The sequence below is a fragment of the Rhipicephalus microplus genome, chromosome 2, assembly GCF_043290135.1.
Source record: "Rhipicephalus microplus isolate Deutch F79 chromosome 2, USDA_Rmic, whole genome shotgun sequence".
NCBI classification, from domain to species: Eukaryota; Metazoa; Arthropoda; class Arachnida; order Ixodida; family Ixodidae; genus Rhipicephalus; species Rhipicephalus microplus.
Window position 1 is genome coordinate 234,255,045 of NC_134701.1, and position 18,986 is coordinate 234,274,030.

The 18,986-nt window shown below is 44.0% G+C and overlaps 1 protein-coding gene across 1 annotated transcript in view; it reads right to left on the reverse strand.

Moving 5' to 3' along the window:
- LOC119183352 (cell adhesion molecule Dscam1-like) overlaps nucleotides 1-18,986 on the reverse strand; it is a 184,746-nt gene that overhangs the window by 141,427 nt on the left and 24,333 nt on the right. Inside the window, exons 2-3 of the mRNA XM_075877327.1 lie at nucleotides 3,376-3,554; nucleotides 2,144-2,300 (exon numbers count right to left, since the gene is read on the reverse strand). Coding sequence (XP_075733442.1) covers nucleotides 2,144-2,300; nucleotides 3,376-3,554 — 336 coding nt within the window. The remainder of the gene's footprint in view (nucleotides 1-2,143; nucleotides 2,301-3,375; nucleotides 3,555-18,986) is intronic.

Consider the following 18,986-nt stretch of genomic DNA (forward strand, 5'->3'; position numbering starts at 1 on the left):
CCAGAAATGACCTTGCAAACAAGCTATAGCGCATGACGAGAAGCAACTTAAGTAATCGGCAAATAAAGTAAAAAGTGCTCTTCGAAATAAGGAAGTAGGTCGCCCACAAAAAAACTGTCGCAGTCCACATATAAACAAAGGCACATTGATTCTTCACATAACTTTTCTTCAGACACAAACGTAAAAGAAAGTTCTGTACATCACTTTTATCTCAAATTGCTTAAATTGTACAACATTGATGGGAAGTTCTTGATTTTTTTTGGTTACTTCATAGTAAGCAACGCGTCCTTTAGTCCGGCCACGTGTTTTCCACTTGGAAGGCTATTGTTTCTGCTTCTTTTTGATTCGCTAAAACTGGCGCGTATTTTTATCTTCACACTGGATTTTATGAGGTCATCCTTATCATCATTATTAGCCTGACTACGTCCACTGCAGGTCAGAGGCCTCTCCCATGTTCCGCCAGTTAACCCGGTCCTGTGCTTGCTGCTGCCAATTTATACCCGCAAACTTCTTAATCTCATCTGCCCACCTAACCTTCTGTCTCCTCCTAACTCGCTTGCCTTCTCTGGGAATCCATTGAGTTACCCTTAATGACCAGCAGTTATCCTGTCTACGCGCTACATGTCCGGCTCATGTCCATGACCTCCCACATGCATATGAGCTCATATGTGTCTTTAAACTTCATGAGACTTTGCAGCTGTTGAGTTGCTCGGCCAAATGAGCTTCTGAGGGTGCATCTCAAATTACCTCCTCCCATTTTTATGCAATTTTATTCATGTGCCACTAACTACTGACACCATTTCCTAATAATGCCAGTTCTATACCCTCTTGGCACTCGCTGCATAAATAGGGTGAGGGAGACGGTTATTGGGGCTCTGAAGACGTCATATATCCTGCACACAATCATGCCCCATTATTGGCGATGAAAAACACTGCTTTCATGATCGGGTAAATCGAAGACAGCAAAACAGAGTACTTTGTTTAGAGTGCCTTTGTCTATGTAAAAAGTATTGTCCTCTTCTTGAAAATCCATGTTTCATTTTTCTCTCCTTCTGTTCTTACCACAACTTGAGGATGCCCTCATCATTAAGCGGCCTCGATCAATAAAGGGTTGAGGGCTGTGACAAGTTTGCCACGTTTCCTTCTTCTTCTTTCCCACCATACAAAAAATGGCTAATAATAGCTTTCCCTTTAAGATGTTGGGCCTAAAGAGGATTCACAGCAGATTATGCGACGGTGATATTTGAGCACCAATTTTTACTGCAGAAAAGCATATATGTACCGACTCCTAAAGCTTCGTGACGCCAACTATAGAAAACGAACTCCTTCAAGACAACTTTATATGTACCTTCTAAGTTAATTTTTTCTCTCCCAGCTTCCATCTTTGCCCACACATATGGTGTGTAGCCAAGGACGCACACTACATACACGTTAAGCACGGCAGGCAAAGCATAAAATAGCTGGTAAAAGACACAGCTAGGTAGAACATTAATGTGTGGTATGGTGTGTTACAATATGTCCTTCTACCAACGCTAGCTGGCGTATGCAGTTTTCTTAGCAATTTTTTTTCTATTGAACAATTTCTCATCTTATTGCAGAACATTTTGTGCAAAGAAAGGAAAGAAAAACAATGTAGGCAGGAAGAGCGCTCTTTTTGTCTACATTATTTTCTCCGGAGTTTGTCCCTTGTTTACGCAACATATCCAACAAAAACGTGCGCCCACTCGCCCAGCATGATCTTCTTCGGATAAAGCGATTCTATACTAGGCCATTACCTGAGAAGGTTGTCTTGGGTCTTAACTCCTTCTCGAACCATGTAACTATGGTCGCAGCATCGGCCGTGACCTTTCTCAAAATCTCTCGATGGACTACGTGGCTTTAGCTATGTAGCCAACCTGATGAGAGTGTATGTACTCACTTCCTTAACTTAATGCCATCATCATGACTTTTTTTTCTCCTTCTTTCCCTTTCTCTTGTGTAGCGTAGCACGCCAGCGCATACTTACGGCTCGGCCGACCTCTGTGTTTTTCTATTCTAATAAATTTCACACTCTCTTACACTTTGCGGTACAAGATATTTGAACGTTCGGCGATATCATTCTCGAACTGTCCCGTCATCTGAACGGATCCTTATTGCCACTCACCGCCGCGTATGTGCACGAAGCGACTTTTGACGCTTCCCTGGTTGTTGGAAGCCACGCAGCGGTAGGTCGCCGAATGCACTTCGGCCAGGAACTGCGGACTTCCGTACGGGCGCAGCACCAGCGATCCGTCCGAGCGGAACTCCCGAATGCCCGGAACCTGTGCCGCCAAACACGAAACAAGCTTTCAGGGCACGTCAGCGCTACATGCCTCGGCCGCAAGAAAGTGTTGAATAAAGAAACGCGTTGCCTCCTCAGGGAAACTGGACTGCTTGATTTCGGGCGCCTATAGGCTGCTCTTGAATCGAGAAGTGTTTCAGGGAGCGTGAGCAGCGTCTGAATATTTTATTCTTGTCCAGCTTTATTGAGAACGTGTAGGTTTTCCCGAATGTAGTTATAGTATGAAGCAGCTGTGACCTTTCCATGCCACTACTATGATAAATCAATCGCATCGGTACTCTTGTGCAGAGAATCAGGTTGTGAATCTGTGATAAATGAGATAAAAACAATGAATATGCTCCAACGCTTTTTGAGTACACCAAGATTTTAGAAAAATATTGAGCGGACCATATTGAAAGTGTGCACCGAGACGGCTTGTATGCTCTCTCTCTCTCTCTCTCTTTATATATATATATATATATATATATATATATATATATATATATATATATATATATATATATATATATATATATATATATATATATATATATATATGTGTGTGTGTGTGTGTGTGTGTGTTGTTTCTTAATTTTGTTATACCAACAACAAAGTAGAAAAAGGTTGCCGTTACCATGCAATGGTGACAAATGCTTGATGTTTTATTTTAAAATAACAGAAGATAGCTCTAGCTCTATGTTAGCAAGCCTACCTTTTTTCATCTAGAATTCATACCTACTAGCTCAACTTTCTGTAATTCTAAGGTGATTAAATTGAATCCTGTCCATGATGTGAAGCCAGATTGCAGAAACTCTTGTCTACTGATCATTGGTTGCACAGTACAAAAAAAAAAGTTACTGCGTACGCTATGCTACAACCTTCCTTGCAATCCACTGCTTTAGGTGGAGTACAGTTATTTCCTAGACATTACATTTCATGCAGGAATTTGCGCGAGAAACGAGCAATATGAATACAGGAAAATGGTTCTCTATCTATTAGGCTAGGTTAGCCTCGTTTTTTTTAAAGTGATGTGGAAGTATTATTGTATATTAGAGTGATTATAGGCCTGTCCTCACCACATGTGCCGGACTGCCGTCGGCCATTTCCCATGAGATCGTGGGCACTGGCCGTCCATCGGCCTTGCACTGAAGAACAGTGCCACTCTCGCTCGTGAAGCGCACTACGCTTGGTGGTTCGAGGAGAAGCCGTGGGCCGTATGGTTCGTCCTTTTTCAAGACGGGACTTGGCGCGGCCACTGCACAGAAAACAGTTTAGCAGATTGCACTGTTGTCCTGGTTACTAGCCGCCCTAACACTTGGAGCTTCAAGAGCGAAGCTCTTTAAGCTCCAGGTAAAACGTGGGTTGTGTGAAGTAAACCCTTCATGCTGTTGCTTGCAGCTGCGGCACGTTGCGGCGACAGTCCGCGCAGCCGCTGCATCCAGTTTTCCCGCTGCGCGAGTGGAGCTCGAACGACAAAATGCCCGGGCTTCTACCGGGTGCTCCACAGCCAGCTTTTTGCGTTCCTTCTGGCGCTGGAGTAGAGCAATATTTCCTGATATTTGACTGGCTGTGGTTCGACTTTACCTTGTCTACACGAAGGAAAGACCTAGCATCAGCCACGATGGTGACGTTAAGCTCTACACTCTTAAGAAAAAAAGGCGGTGCTACTTACTAATTTTTGGAGTAGTGAAGTGTTGTCCCAACATTCGCTACCTAAGTAGTAATTGCAGGTAGTGGACTACAGATATTTACTACTCTGAGGTAGTAAATGCTTGTGGTCTACTACCTGCAGTTACTAGTTAGGTAGTGAATGTTGTGACAGCATTTTACTACTGCACAAGTTAGTAAGTAGCACCGCCTTTCTTTTGAGAGTGGAAGATCAACCAGATTCGCTGTTTCTTAAGCTTTACATGGCTATGTTAAACTTCTCCCCTGGGAAAACAAAAAAAGAAATGAAGAAAAAACACCTTCTTGACACTGGGTGACTTGTTCTTTTTACAAAATTATCCGGTCGAACACTTACATTCGGTTTTCCTTATATGAAATATTTTCTAAATGAACAGAAGTCAATGGTTCTGGTTAAAGTTAAGATATATTGTAAACTTGTTATATTGGAGCATAACTTTAAGGCTAGGGCCACATAACTGTGGAAATAATTAATAAAAAAATAATTGGCTGAGTTCACTGAAAGATGTTGAGCTGTTGTGATTATTGCGGAATCTGGCGAAGCAGATTTAAACCACGTGTTTCTTCCTACCCGGTTTCCGAGATCCTCTTCACCGGGGCCCACAAAGGCTTTCGTGTGGGTGGGAGTTGATGTGCATACGGGAATGTTGGGATATGTGAGATTTGCACTTGGTTTAGATTAGCATCGTTCATGAAGAGCCCAGACACTTGGAAGACGCGCTTGACTTCAACTCGCTTCGTGCGTCAAAATTACCGTTTTATACTGGAGCAGCATGTAGTAAGCTATTTTTTTTTTCGTTGCGTAAACGAGGGAGTTTGGTAAATTTAGAAACATCTGCGTTAATGTTCTATTTTGCCAAGCGTAAAGAGTAATGAATGTCCGCTAAACTTCAAACGCAGAGGAGAAAGCCAGGTTTAACTCTACTATCCTTTGTCGCCCGTTCTTTCCCGTTTTTTTTTTTACCGTAAAGGTGAATCTGCTTTTATTCTATAGAATATAATACGCTCGAATGAAATGCTTATTAAAAGGTTTGTTTCAGAGAAGATTTATTTGTGCAGTCGTGCACACTAGCCAACACAAGCATTGTAAACAACTATGCCGTTAGTATTATTGCAGCAAGGGCACCCCTTGAAAATTTGTATAGACCGCGGCGCTGCTTTCCCCTGTAGGTATCATTTTGAGACACCAATTTCAAAGACTAAGATTCTCATCACATCTTATATAACTAAACAATAAACTTTAAAAAATTACTGAATCTGGTGATGTGCCGGATACCGAATATGATTCATTAAAATAACGTGGCACACGGGAGGCCATTGCAATACAGGCAACGTCACCCTGAGTTTCGTTGTTTTGATTTGTAATATGCATTGCGTTTACTAATCCCGTCTTGGCATAGGCCACAGTTTCTTTCAACTGATTTTCTGATTTTTCTGGAATATCTCTGGAAACCATGTTAAGATGCGGGTACCCACAATAACTACTCATAGGGTATAAGAAACGTGATATCAGAAACACGACACATAGTTTAAAGAAGGCACGTTAAAGGGGTGACAACACCGTGATTTGTGAAAAGTTGATGTGGGGAAGCGTTTACGAGACATGAGATTGCGCCTGGTTTATTTTCCCCTTCCCACGTTGTCTTGACTCTGCTTTACAATGAACCATTGAGATGGATGTGGAAACGAAAAGAAATACGGCCAGCAACACGGCCGCAATTGAGGCTCAGGTAGATTGATAGGACAATCAGCGAAAGTACGACGAGTGAGAAACGGATCCATTTGTGGAGTGGCACCGAATAGCACTCGTCTTTTTTTTTTTTATTATTTCATGAGATGGTCTTGGTTTCTGAGAGTCTCGGAGCCCTTTATCGCAGGATCTTAGTTTATCGTTAGGTTTTCGCTGTGCTAGGCGAAGTGAAAGATATTGAGCGCTGTAAGCGACAGTGGCTCTTCGTGTAAATAGTTCTTTTTTTACGTGTACACATAACATGTTTCGAAGCTTCCACAGGAACTATATAGTTGGAAAGAAAGAGAGTTACACTAACTGAATTCAAATTCTTATTTGCCTCGCACGCATTCAATTCTTGTCTCTCGTCGTTATTACCCCATCTTAAACGTTTTGCATTTAAGCCTAAATTTTCTCAGCTAAATCGCCGTGCTTTTCTGAGATCATTTTTTCAGCGTATTTGGTCCGCTGTGGCGGCGCATCATGGTGTGGTCGCATGTCGATGCAGGTGAAATGAGAGAGGCCCGTATGACGTGCATTGTCAGTGCATGATAAAGAACTTCACATGGTCGAAATATAAAAAGAATTCTACTTCGACGTTCTTCATAGTCATATCGTGTCTTTGACGTGTAAAACCCCCAATATTTTTTATGTTCGCCATGTCTCGCATTGCCTTCAGTCTTTTATCAAAAAGAAACGGCGGACCAGTTCGTCACTGACATGCACGCACTGTGCCATTTGGACGTCTCTACCGAGCACCCGATGGTGGCCCTCTGCTCGCGTAATTACGTGCTGTGTCAAATTCCCGTGTCGGCCAAGTTCTGCACGTGTAGGATGTCGTTGTGGCTGATGATCTCACACGTCCTCACTATCAAGCGCTCTTCAAGTCAGCCTGCACTTCGTGGGAGTAGGATCAAGGAGCCACATACCTCACAGTACCAAAAAACTAAAGGATGTGGTGCGAATGTATGGGGACCTGTTGTGGGATCTTAATAGGCGCCTTCAGACACTTTAGTTCGAACACCAAAAAAATTTTGCAGATTCCACGTACCTAACATACAGCTCTCTTTTAAATTACAGGTGGTCGAAAAACTATAAGAAAGGAATGTAATCACATTCTTGCCGCGAAGTTTTGAGAAAGATGGATACTTATTTGGGTGTGTGCTGCTGTGTAGAGAGAGACAGGATAAAGAAATCACAACTCCTGTTTTGAAAGCCTCAAGTTAAGGTTAAAATTAGTGATGTGGCGTCGACACGGCAACCAACCGTCCCAATATTATATGTGCATGCATCTGCTACTTATAAAAACCATGACATATTTTACCATGCGCCTGTGACTTCAAGAGACGATTGCTGCTGCAAGAAACGGAGGTACTGCTTCTGGCATATCAGAGTGGAATTTTCGTTGCAACAAGTACATTTTTTCTGCGTTTGTAATATACCATGCAAACCGATTTGAAACATTATTCTTTGAGCTGTTTTCGTGTTTTAGAAAAACAAAGGTATTCCGCTGGGTTCAGTAACACCTTTTAAAATTCAACTTCCGTTTCGGGCAGACCATGACGAGGGATGACGTACAGAAATTAGGTATAGATGTAGAGACTATACACCACATTAGTGAGCAGAACCCTTTTCCCACAAGGCCAGTTTGATTGAAGCGCTTGGTCTATAACCAGGACTAAACAATCGTAGCTAACTTTTGGTGGTGTCTTATACGAGTTTTCTGTGTTATTTTCCTAACATATTAACAACGATATATCAGCCCTATGTCTTCCCTAACGTGATTTTACGGCTTTTTTTCTTTTTCTTTCCGTATGGGCAACCTAACTATTCGTTGATACTCCCAAAGCTAGGAAGTCAGTATTAGGGTTTAAAGGTTATCGTTAAAGTGTTAGTAGTCTGATTTAAGTGTATTAAAAGCTTGAACTTTTTTCCAGCGAAGTGATTGATTCGTTTGTTTTAAGCCCCTTTCCACCGTTCGGATGTGAGAAAAATAAAAACTACTCTCCGCATCCTAGTAGCTGGCTACTGCGGTGCTTCAAAGCCGTTAGAGTTTGAAAAAAAAACTTTTCCAATGCGCAAGCAGTACAATTATTTTTTATTCCTGTGGAGAAAAGAAACTATCTTCACAACCTTACACTCCAACCTTCATCTACCTTCATCTTCCAATAAAACACACGCGAACCTATATACGCCATGAAACGAACAATGCCTAGGAGTGTACCACTTTGCGAAGATCGTTCGCAAGTGCGCATATAGATATCGACGACGCGTATAAAGTTCTTTGACAAAACAAGTTTTTCTGTTCAAGGCCTCGGCAAGGGCGCGTGAAGAAGAAAACTTTCGTCCTGAGTTCCGCAGGGCGAGACAAAGAGGGGGCCACAGAAATCGTTTCCATCTAGACTGATCGAAATATAGTCCCCTGCTCTTTTTCTCCTATTTTCTCAAAATACAAATGACTTGTTTTTTTTAGGCAGAAACAAGTAAAACAAGATGAATGCCCACTCGTATCCCATTAAACAGTGCGCAAGAGGTTCTGCGCGTCTCGACAATCGATTTTGAAACATCGTGTCTTCGAATTGAAGTTCGAGATCGTTTCTTCGACTACGTAATGACTGATTTATGTAACTTATAGAACACTGCGATTTCATATTTTTTTATATATTTCTTCATTATTTTTTTATCCGCTTTCATCGCTGTTCTTGTGAGCGCCCGGCGTCTACAATAGCGTTTCCGTCGCCTAAGCTGCTTTCATATATCAGTTCACACGCTACAGTAGCGAGTGTTTGACCTCGTTCTCGCTAGGAGAAAATATATTGCAGAAAAGCCGATCTCCTCGCATGAGTAGGCAATCGCAGACGAGTCTCGCAGTGAAAAATGCAAGTAGACCCATTATATCAGTTCCTCTATAGCAGAATGAAAGGTAGCTCTTATGCCCCTTGCAAGCTGAAAAAAAGTGTAAGCGCCTGTTTAAGATATCCAAATAGGGAAAATGTTTAAATCTAAGTGTAGGAAAAAATAATTTCCGAGATTTACGGTAAAAAACACAAGAAAACAGAAATGAAAAAAGAGGCAAAAGAAGTACCCAGTTTAAAAAAATTTCATGCTATTCTACACTGAAGGAATGGATGAGAAAGTTCGAAATTTAAGGTTGTAAAAGGAGTGAGATAGGGGCGAGGGGCACAGACACAAGTTCACTTTCAGTGACATTCAGCGAACTAAATGCGGTATTATCACTAGTGTCAGTTACCCTCGTTACATCACCATCGGGACCAGCAGTCAAATCCGTTGTGTTGTACACAGCTCGACAATGTCTCAGCGACTGAGCCCTAGTGGTCAGTCAAAGTAGAATAAAAGAAACATTTTCGGAAGGTCCCATAATAAATGCGTACAAGGGTTCTTTCGGTTTTATGAAAGAATCCACGACGTTAGCTCCCCATTATTAAAAGCTGCATTGACCTATATATGTAAGATACTTAGAACAACTTGCAAGTACATAACTCCTTCTGATACTGCATCGCTAGTATATTTTCTCATTCTATAATTCAGCCGCTGTGATGGTGATACTTTGTTTCTCTTTAACAAAAAATTCGTTTAATCCGGCTGTAATCTGCCCAACGTGCACAAAACTGTTCGCTCCGTGATGAGGTGACCACGTGTTGCTTAGTAACTGGTTGCAGAGCTCTGCGCCAGGTTCGCTAGCCTGCTTCACAACCAGCCCACCTGCCTGGACACTGCGCGCAACCACTCAGTCGCGATGTTACGCCAATTACGCATGAACTCCATCGTTCTAGTCAAAGCAGGCACGTAGCGGCAATGCATGGTGCCAGACGCCGACATGGCGAGACGGACTGTGGTTCGCGCAACCGACGGGTTACTGCACTACTCGACGAGGTATCGCGGTGCGCTTCAAAAGCGAGACTGCACTACTCAATTCGTTTGGAATATAGTGTACCACGTAGCGTGGCTGAAGCGCCGAGAGGCAGGCGACTGCATGGGGCTCGACTGAAACTTCACACAAGTTATGATTACTTCGTAAGGCTTCACATCCTTCGCATCACATTGTGTGGCACAGCTATACGGGCTAATCAACTCAGCCATCAGAATCATCGCTACTTCAATCGTACAATGCTCTATTTGTGGGATACATTCGATACAGCATGCCGGTGCTCTCCAATATGAGACCTAGTTGTGTGAAGACGTTAGAGGGTGTTCAAGCTCAATGTTTACGAAGATGCTTGGGTCTACCGCGCTGTAATCGCAGAGGCTCGGGCTTGTCCCATCCGTGTACACATGCTCTGCGAGCCACTTAGAGTTCACCTCCGATTGCTGGAAGACACAGACAGCACCCACTCTCAGTACTACCCGCCACTCACTCAGATTGCAGTTTTTAAGAGTAATATCGCGGCATGAAAATATTATACCATCAAGGTTTTCCCCACCAAATGCCCCTGCAGTGCCTCCATGGGTCCTGCCTAAACCACCTGTTTGTTTTACGATACCTGGAATCACGAAGAAGTCGCTCATTTCTTCTGTTGGCCTCACACAACTGACCCTATATAACATTTATACAACGTACAGTGATTCTCTGCACATGTACACCGACAGATCCACCACGCTAAACACCTGCGCCGCAGCCTTTGTCATCCCAGACATGTATATCCCTCGCCGATTCAAAGTGGATCATAAAACCATATCAATTGCAGCAGAGCTGGTCGCTATCCTGGAGGCAATGGGATTTATTTCCGGAGAGTGACCTCGAGCCTGGACAATTTTCTGTGATGCCAAACCCACTTTGCAAACCATTAATTGCATCATGAAGCAAGGTCCGTATTACAGCTTGGCAATAGAATCACGGAACTTATTCAGGTTGCTTCAACAAATGGCCATCTTATCACTTTCCAGTGGATTACCGCTCATTGCGGCGTAATAGGAAACGAATCGGCAGACGCTGAAGCTAAAAATGCCTGAAGCAGTGCCCCTGAAGTACGCATTGCGTTTTCGCAAGCTGACACGAACGACCTGCTTCGCTGCGTGATGCGCAGCTACACACGTCAGCACAGGACCAAACCGGAACGACGACACCAGCGACTTCACAAATGGGACCTGGAAATGAGGTTCCGCATGCCCCCTAACTTGAAACGGCAGCTCACAAGTATGATCCACCGCATTCGTCTTGGTGTGGCGGACACCAGACGTTACGCGCATATCATCGGTCGCAGTGACACCGGTCCTAAATGTGAACACTGTGATGTGCCAGAAAGACTGGAGCACATATTTTGTGTCTGCCCAGCATACGCACGTGAACGACAAACACTGATTTCTTCTACTGAACTATATCGCAGTAGGTCATTAACTGATGAGAGTGTTGGGCCCTTGGCCAGACACCAACAGTGCAACTGCGGTCACAAGAGCAGTTATAACTTTTTTGGAAACAACTGAACTATATGCGCGGCTATAAAATGTGTCTCAGCTAGAAAGAACACTACATACTCACCTTTCTATCTCACCATCGTCATTCATTAATCTTTTTTTCCCTTTCCCTTCCCCCCAGTTTAGAGTCACAGGCTAGAACAAGCTATCGCTCAGGCCGATCTCTCTGCCTTTCTGTAAATAAACTTATCTCTCTCTCTCTCAGCTGTTCCTATAACCTTGCGCCACCATCCCGAGCTACGCTGGGTTTTAGAGTAAAAGCTGCATATGTTTAGAAGAAACGAAAACCTGTCTGACAGTGGTTGTTAAGAAGGCGCGACGCCAACACGGTCCCGAAGGCGCCACTGCTCCGAAACTCGCCGCCAAGGTCACCAGCCGTTTGGTAGCGTGTGTCTCTCAGCTCGCGACTGCTTCTGCGCAGAGCTGATAGACGAGCGGACAAGACGACGGTGAGTTAAGGCGAGGTTTACGTACAGCATAGAAATGAAGGCGTTACATATTCGGCACTGGGGCCGACAGCTTAGGGGCTCGAAGAGCCGATATGGGTTCTCTCGCACGCATCCGTTGGCTTCTCTTCGCACGCGCCGCTTGGCTTTTTTTATAGGCACCGGGTGGACATTTGCGTCACCAAAGTCCAACCACAAGCGCCCCCGGCCGTGATGTCAGAATCCTCCAATGGGGACCCACCGCTGCGCTGGGCTGCACGCAAGGACGAGTGGTGTTGCCACGCATGGCGTAAGACTCGCCAGACTGGAAGGCGCCGATTGCTTCATCGGGCTCGTGGGCTGAGGGAGCTCGCTGTGCGTTGCGTAAGACAGACCGGCGCCGCCGCTTGATGATGTCCTCGAGTTGATCGCGTCAGGCGGGCTCGATTGCTGGCATTGACACAGATTGCCTTTGCAGAGGCGTTGACGTTGGGTGTGGACTCCCAGGCGTAACATGGTGTCGCGAGTGCTCTTCATTGGCTTGCCTATCAGTTACGTCATTCTCAGCATCGTATGCAAGCATGCGCGCCATTGGCTGCGTTGTAAGTGACGTCGCGAGTATCTATGAATATATCCATGCAGCCGCCTACGTCTGGGTGCTCTCGTTATCACCCCCTTAGCTTACGGTTCCAAAATGGTTTGCCAAAGATGAATTGACAGTCATTGCGTCAATAATGTCGCAATACTGTCGCGAACACCATAAATAAAAATCCTATCGTGTACATCGCATACCTAGGGCACATATCAGCGGGTGGGTATGTGCCATAAGGGATTTTTTATTGATATAATATATAAGGAGACGATTGCATACAAGTAAGGCGCCGGCTATTCCTTTGCTCTTGTTGACAACATGGGTGAAAGGACAAACAGAGATCAGTATACGGAAAAAGAACAGCCGAGCACACACATCCAAACGCACATTCATACGCACATGCCAAAAAACACCAACGCAAAGATAAGATTATGTTCAAAATTCAATGAATAATGTCTGTGATAATGTCTGTGGTTAACATAAAATCCAACGGGCAAAAATATCGGTGTACACGTGTATTCTTTACAGAGATGTATTTGTTAATGTGTACAAGACAGTCGGCCCGTCATGCACTTCAGCACACATATATGATAGGTGTCATTTAATACTGCTATGATAAGTACAAAATATGTTATACAAGTGAAAGCTCACTATTTCTTAGCACATTCGAGTGAGTCCGCTGTCTTCTAAAAGAACATTTTATCACTTTTAAAGCGTACGTCTCTAAACCTTCAGTTGGTCACGGGCCCAGAAGTTTCTTGATACTGAACGGTCTGTGGTCCAATGCTAACAGCTCTGATTTAAGAAGGCGTCTGGGCGTGTCGTGATTTGGCCAGTCTATAAGAAGGTTACATACGTCTTCATCTACAAATTCAGATTCGCATTCGGCAGTTCCAGCTCTCTGCTTGACAGTTTAATCTAACCGAAAAATGCGAGAACAGAAATGGGTAATTTTAAGGCTTGGGTGTTAAGAAAAAGGTGAAATCGGCAGCGTTGACCTGACGAATCCAATGAATTTCAGGATCCCAGCAAGAACTCCAGCTTTCTACGTGGTAATCAAGGATTCAACCACAGAGTCACGCCAGACCTCGGAACTGCTTTTGAAATTGACCTTAATGCTCGTGAAACGTCAATCGGAGTCGCTGTGTTGGCTATACAATTTTATAAGCACTACATATGTACTCCTGTGATAGAGCCGTCACGTAGAGTAGACGTCTAAAGTAGTTTGGCGCAGACCGCTGAAGCTGACTTGTATAGCAGTGTCCAGGGCTACAAGCAGCATGACAACAGGATCCTTACAAGAAGCTGGCTGCTTCTGGTGTTGCTAATATCTATGTTGCTGTTGTTATCGTTTCGCAACTGTAAAGAACTGATTATGTGAAATACATGCGGCTTTTAACGTATGTGTGTGTGTGTGCATTTGTACATTTCTCGCTACTTCGCAATGTTTCCCTCAATAAAAACTACAACACAGTCCTCTTTTACCCACATGCTTCACGTAACATCGATTCGCAAGGTGCGTGGGATCTGCCAAATTTTTATACAAATATATCTATTCCTAGATAGGCTTTAGCGCAGTTTAGACGAAGACAAAAGACACACACTAAACACAAGCAAACGCGGTATACTGTTTTCTTACTTGTGTTTCTCCTATTTCCCATACCACAGTGCAGGGTATCAAACCAAATACTGGCTTTTCGATTAACCTCCCTGCCCTTCTTCATACCATATATCTCTCTTTTTCAATGTAAAATTTTGCTAGCGTTGTTGTCATTGTCAGAAACGCGACCATCATTTCAACTGCTGTAATATTTGTTTAAACATCACAAGTAGTTGTAGACTTATGGCAGTCGTTCTTCGTTCCATCAGCCTTAAAATTTTTGTAATACAAGAAAGCTCAATTCGGTGTACGTTTAAAATTCTGAATTTTTAAAAAAAGACTGCTACACAAAGTTATGGCAGTGGAAGCACATGTAATTCTCTAGACATTCAGTTTTCTGCTTTCCACAGAAAGTGCTTTTCTATCGATGCGAAATTCTCAGAACGTGGGGTGTGGCTTAGCAGAGTTTTCAATGACCGAACTTCTCTTCTTCCAGGCTGGAACAATCGCAGCCTTGAGGGACACAAATCCGGTTCAGAAACTGCTTCCAACGGCATTCAGTGTTCCTAGGATTTTTTCTCTTCGCATGCTATTTTTTGCCTTGAATTTCTACTTTGTTTATTTCTCCACTAATGTAGGAAACAGTTAACGTACAAGACGCGTTTTGTCGGTCATCTCTGATAGCTGAGCCCCATTTGGGCCCGGCGACAGGGTATCGAACCTTGCACCTCCTTGCTTTGAGACGACGCAGCCCACTTACGCTGCAACAGCTGAAAGTGGCTGAGGGCACAAACACCCTTCCGGCCAATCTTACAAGAATGCCGAAGTTCGGGCGCCGCGTCCGAGCCCGTCCCTGCGCTACACTTGGAAGTCGACCGGCTTTTATTGGCAGCCTGTCTGCGATTCGTGCCTGTCCACGACGGTGTGACAGCTGTTTTTCCGCCCCTTGTGTCAGATTCTTCCGCCCTGCTGGCGCAGGCGGTGCAGCGTCATGCTGGCGCATCACAGATGCTCTGCGTTTGTCGTTTGCGCGGTTTGCGTGATGGCGGCGACAATCGGCTTTGTGCAGAACTGCTGAGACAACTTGCGTCTACGTCTCTTTTGCGGTTTGTTCAATCTCAACAGCAGAGGCGCCTTCAGCGCAAAATATGCATATGGTTGTGGATGCTCTGAAGTGGGTTAATTTATTGGTCCATTGGATTTATTCATCTTCTGCTTTTTATTGATGAATACTGCAAGCTTCAGTGAGGGCTTCAGCAGAGTCTATAGATATACAATTTGCTGAACTTACAAATAGGCAAGCAAGAATAAAACAGGTAATATTGGTACAGCTTATAAAAACGATCGTTTACAATACGGAGGCTTAACGATTACAATGAAAATCAGCACTAAATTTATTACAAAATCGTTACTGGAAGTAATCGTAACGGTGAATCAAATGAAAGAGCACATGTGTATAAACTTGGATTATCACTACTGGAAGCACGCAGCAAAAGCTTGTTTGTGAAACAGCTTCGTTATTAAGTTTATCCCATTTGGTTATTGCCCATAGAGATAAACGATGATTCAAAAGTTTTGTTTCGGGTGAAGAAAGGTGTCAGCGTAAAGAAGTGCCTCGATCTTTGAGGCTTACTTGTGTCTATATACTGTACTTTGTGTACTGTACTTTGTACTTTGAATAAACTTAAACTACTCACTTGTACCAATAATCGACTTGCATATCGATGAATTTGGGATGAAGTTGTTAACCAGTACTAAGTTGTTAGACAGTTAACTGCACAAACCAGTTGACGTGTATCGAAGACAGTTATGACAGCGTGAAGCTGACCAGAGTTAAGTCTCCGCAAATATCCTTACTCTTTCGAGCTAAGCTTAATATGGTAACCGCTGGGCGCATCTGCGACGCACAGAAAAAGAAAATGATAGTTTTACAATAGGGGACTTTTACGGTGTTACAGGAGCACACATACGCCATCATACGCTGTGTGTGTGGTTTAAAGGAAGTAGTCACTTCCGCGAAGCATAGTCAACTCACCAAATAGTCTGATTGATTGATTGATTGATTGATTTGTGGGGTTTAACGTCCCAAAACCACTATTTCATTATGAGAGACGCCGTAGTGGAGAACTCCGGAAATTTTGACCACCTGGGGTTCTTTAACGTGCACCCAAATCTGAGTACACGGGCCTACAACATTTCCGCCTCCATCACCAAATAGTCTGGAAAGAAGCTATAACATTGCCGTGTGAAAGAACGTGAGAAAAAATCGCATACATAATTTCATGTTGCACAGAATAACTTCAGAAGGTATCATTCAGTCTTTATCGCTGCTGGCAAGAACGTTTTGTGTTACAATGATTCAAGCATCTATCTGTAGTCTGCAGTGAATTTCACTGTTCCATCGTTTCGGTCCTTGAACTCTACTTACTGTACACCACGAACCAAGTCCATTCACTGTCCCACCTTTTTCACAAAAGTTCAGTAGTTCACAAGCCTTTTGACCCTTGTTTTCTCTCGTTGAAGTTCTTTGCTACGCACCACTGTTGTACCGCTATACTTATATATCTGCATGTGTGTATATCTTCGTACGTATCGCATTTTCCTGAATTCATTGTGCGTCACCAACAGAGGTACATCAATAAATCACCGCAGCATGGTCCACAAAGGTTACTAAATGGCCCGTGGCCCACCCGTTTCGTTCAAGCACTGCGGCAAGCCGTACAAAAACACAAAATCTCTCGATCCGCCAATAACTATCGTTTCCACAAACGCACATACTCTGTGCTATTCAAAGGAAAATAAAAAGGCAGCAGAGCGTTACGGTTGGTATCTCCCATGGGCCAGGACAAAGCAACATGGATGAAAGAGTAGTAAAAATAAAAACGAATGACACAGACGCACCGGAACATCGGGAACGACGCCCTTTGAGAAGTGAACTGACCGCTGAGCGATGACTTAATTCTGGCCCCGGCAACGTCTCTCGCGGCCATTTCTAGTGCCGCCGTGGTGAGTTTGCTCGCTCGTAGAAGACGTGTGGACGTGCAGGGGTGCGCCGCGGAAGTCGTTCCCAGCTCTGATTGATTTCACCAATAATAGCCGGTACCGTGCTGCTTCCTTCTCCGGGCGTCCTCTTCTTCGGAATCCCCGTGGTGGTAAAGAAACAGCTCCCGTCTTCTTCTCCTCCAAGGCAGCTTGAGAAAGCTAGCTTCGGTCTCTCTAGCGTCGCACGAAGGTGATGGGCCCTCCATCCATCGATCAATAAAAACGAAAATGAATAAAAATGCGCACCTCTGCTGGAAGTGGAAGGCTTTTTTTTTTCCTTTCCTGACCTTCTACTGAAACCTCAATTCTCCGCATGCCCTGAAAACGACTCGATCTTGTACGTGTCGCTGCGCCTCAGTTCTCATGCCCCCCCCCCTTCTTTTTTTGCTACTCTTTTGCGGTCGTTTTATATGTTACGCGTACGAGGTGATAATTAAGGAAGGGAACTTTGCGTGGGTTTAATTTTTTATTATTGTTAAAAAGGTGGGAGAGCACTGCGTATCACAGGGTACTCGTTCATGAAGTGACAAAATTTTCGGTTTGTCTGACCAGTAATAAATACACTGGATCCCGGTGCAGTGCAGCAAACAGGAGTCGCGTCTGGTTTGCCTCCATTTCTTTTCTATCGTCTCTCTGTCTCCATGTGTCTATTTCTCAATCGTATAAATAGTTCAGTTAGTGGCAACGTGGCTGGCATATCCCATCAAAAAGAACACACGGTTCCAATTCTTCTTTTTTTGACAGGCACTCTAATGTAGGTTTATCACTTTATACGTACTCTTTGTCTGCCGCAGCGGAACAAGTCAAGCATCAGACATACGAGTCTGCACCACGTAAATCCAACATTTGGAAATGCTACCTCCATGCGGACTTCGTCACCGTGAGGCTTCGCTTTTTTGTTGGTTCTATTTGGGCGAAGCTTACAAGAAGGCTTATACACGACACTGATGGGAATGACCGACTGCCCGGCATGCGTAGTCTGCGGCACCGACGAAGACATCCATCATTGGCTACGCAACTGCCCTGAATTCGCCTGTGAAGGACGAACCTTTCTGATGCGTTTCGGTGATTGGATGATCAGCCGCTCTCCGTGTAGTTGCTACTAGAGCACTGTCCCCATCTATGGTCGACTAATAAGGCAGCTAAAGCACTTTAGTGTTCTTAAGGACTGCTGGGTCCATGTGAGCGCCACTGAATATTCCACAGATCAGCCGCCTTATTGACCATTTCCTCCTTCCATTTTCCTCCTTTTTATCTTTCTCATTTTTGCTTCCCTTTCCCATTTTCGCAAAGTAGGGTAGCCAACCAGGCATGTGTCTGGTCAACCTCCCATATCATCTCCTTTACCCTCTTTCTTTTTTTCGTTTTTCCTTTTTTTCCTTCCTTCGTAATTCTGTAGCAGGTGCGCAAACCAATGGTCCTAGTTAGACAGGGTAGCAGCTTCAGAAGCATGGAAGTGAACTTGAAAGCGAATCGCATCACTGAACAAAAGAGATCTGAAAACCAGAGGCCGCAGTTCTGAGCATACTTCAGTATGTCCCCTTATGTGGTATGAAAAAGACTTTACGAGGTGAACGTTGGAAGCCTGGGGCTGACTGGGGCGCTCTCATCATAAACTGAAGTAAGCTCTAGTTCTGTTACACGTCTTTAGGAACCGAGCCATGATAGCTTGAAGTAAATATACAAAAACAACTCTACAGAGTGTCCACGCCTTAATTTCGCAACGATTGTCGTGTTTAAGTGTTTACCTTCTTTGTTCCAAATCTTTTCCCTATTTTAAAACTAAAACGAAAGGGGAAGCTCTATTCAAAGTCCCTCCAGAATACCGAAGAAAACATGGACTCCAGAAATCCTGGAAGGATTTTAGAACACGTCCAAGTGCGTTCTTGTTTCTCATATGGTATATATAGCAACTCCAAAAATAGTGTTAGTACTCATTTTCTATCTGCTGCTATGTTTTCCTCGAATGTATCAGAGTGCGAGAATATTTCAGTCACGTGCATCGCCCAGGAATGAAGCCACCGCGTATCTTATTTACGCGCTTTTATCTGACAAGCGAGCTCGTTAGGCGGCGAAGAAGCGACTCAGTCACCTTCGCTGATTTTTATAGTGCTTCGACGAATAACAAAAAAGCAACTGTAAAAAATAATAATTGCGCCTTCTAGGAAGGCAATGACGGC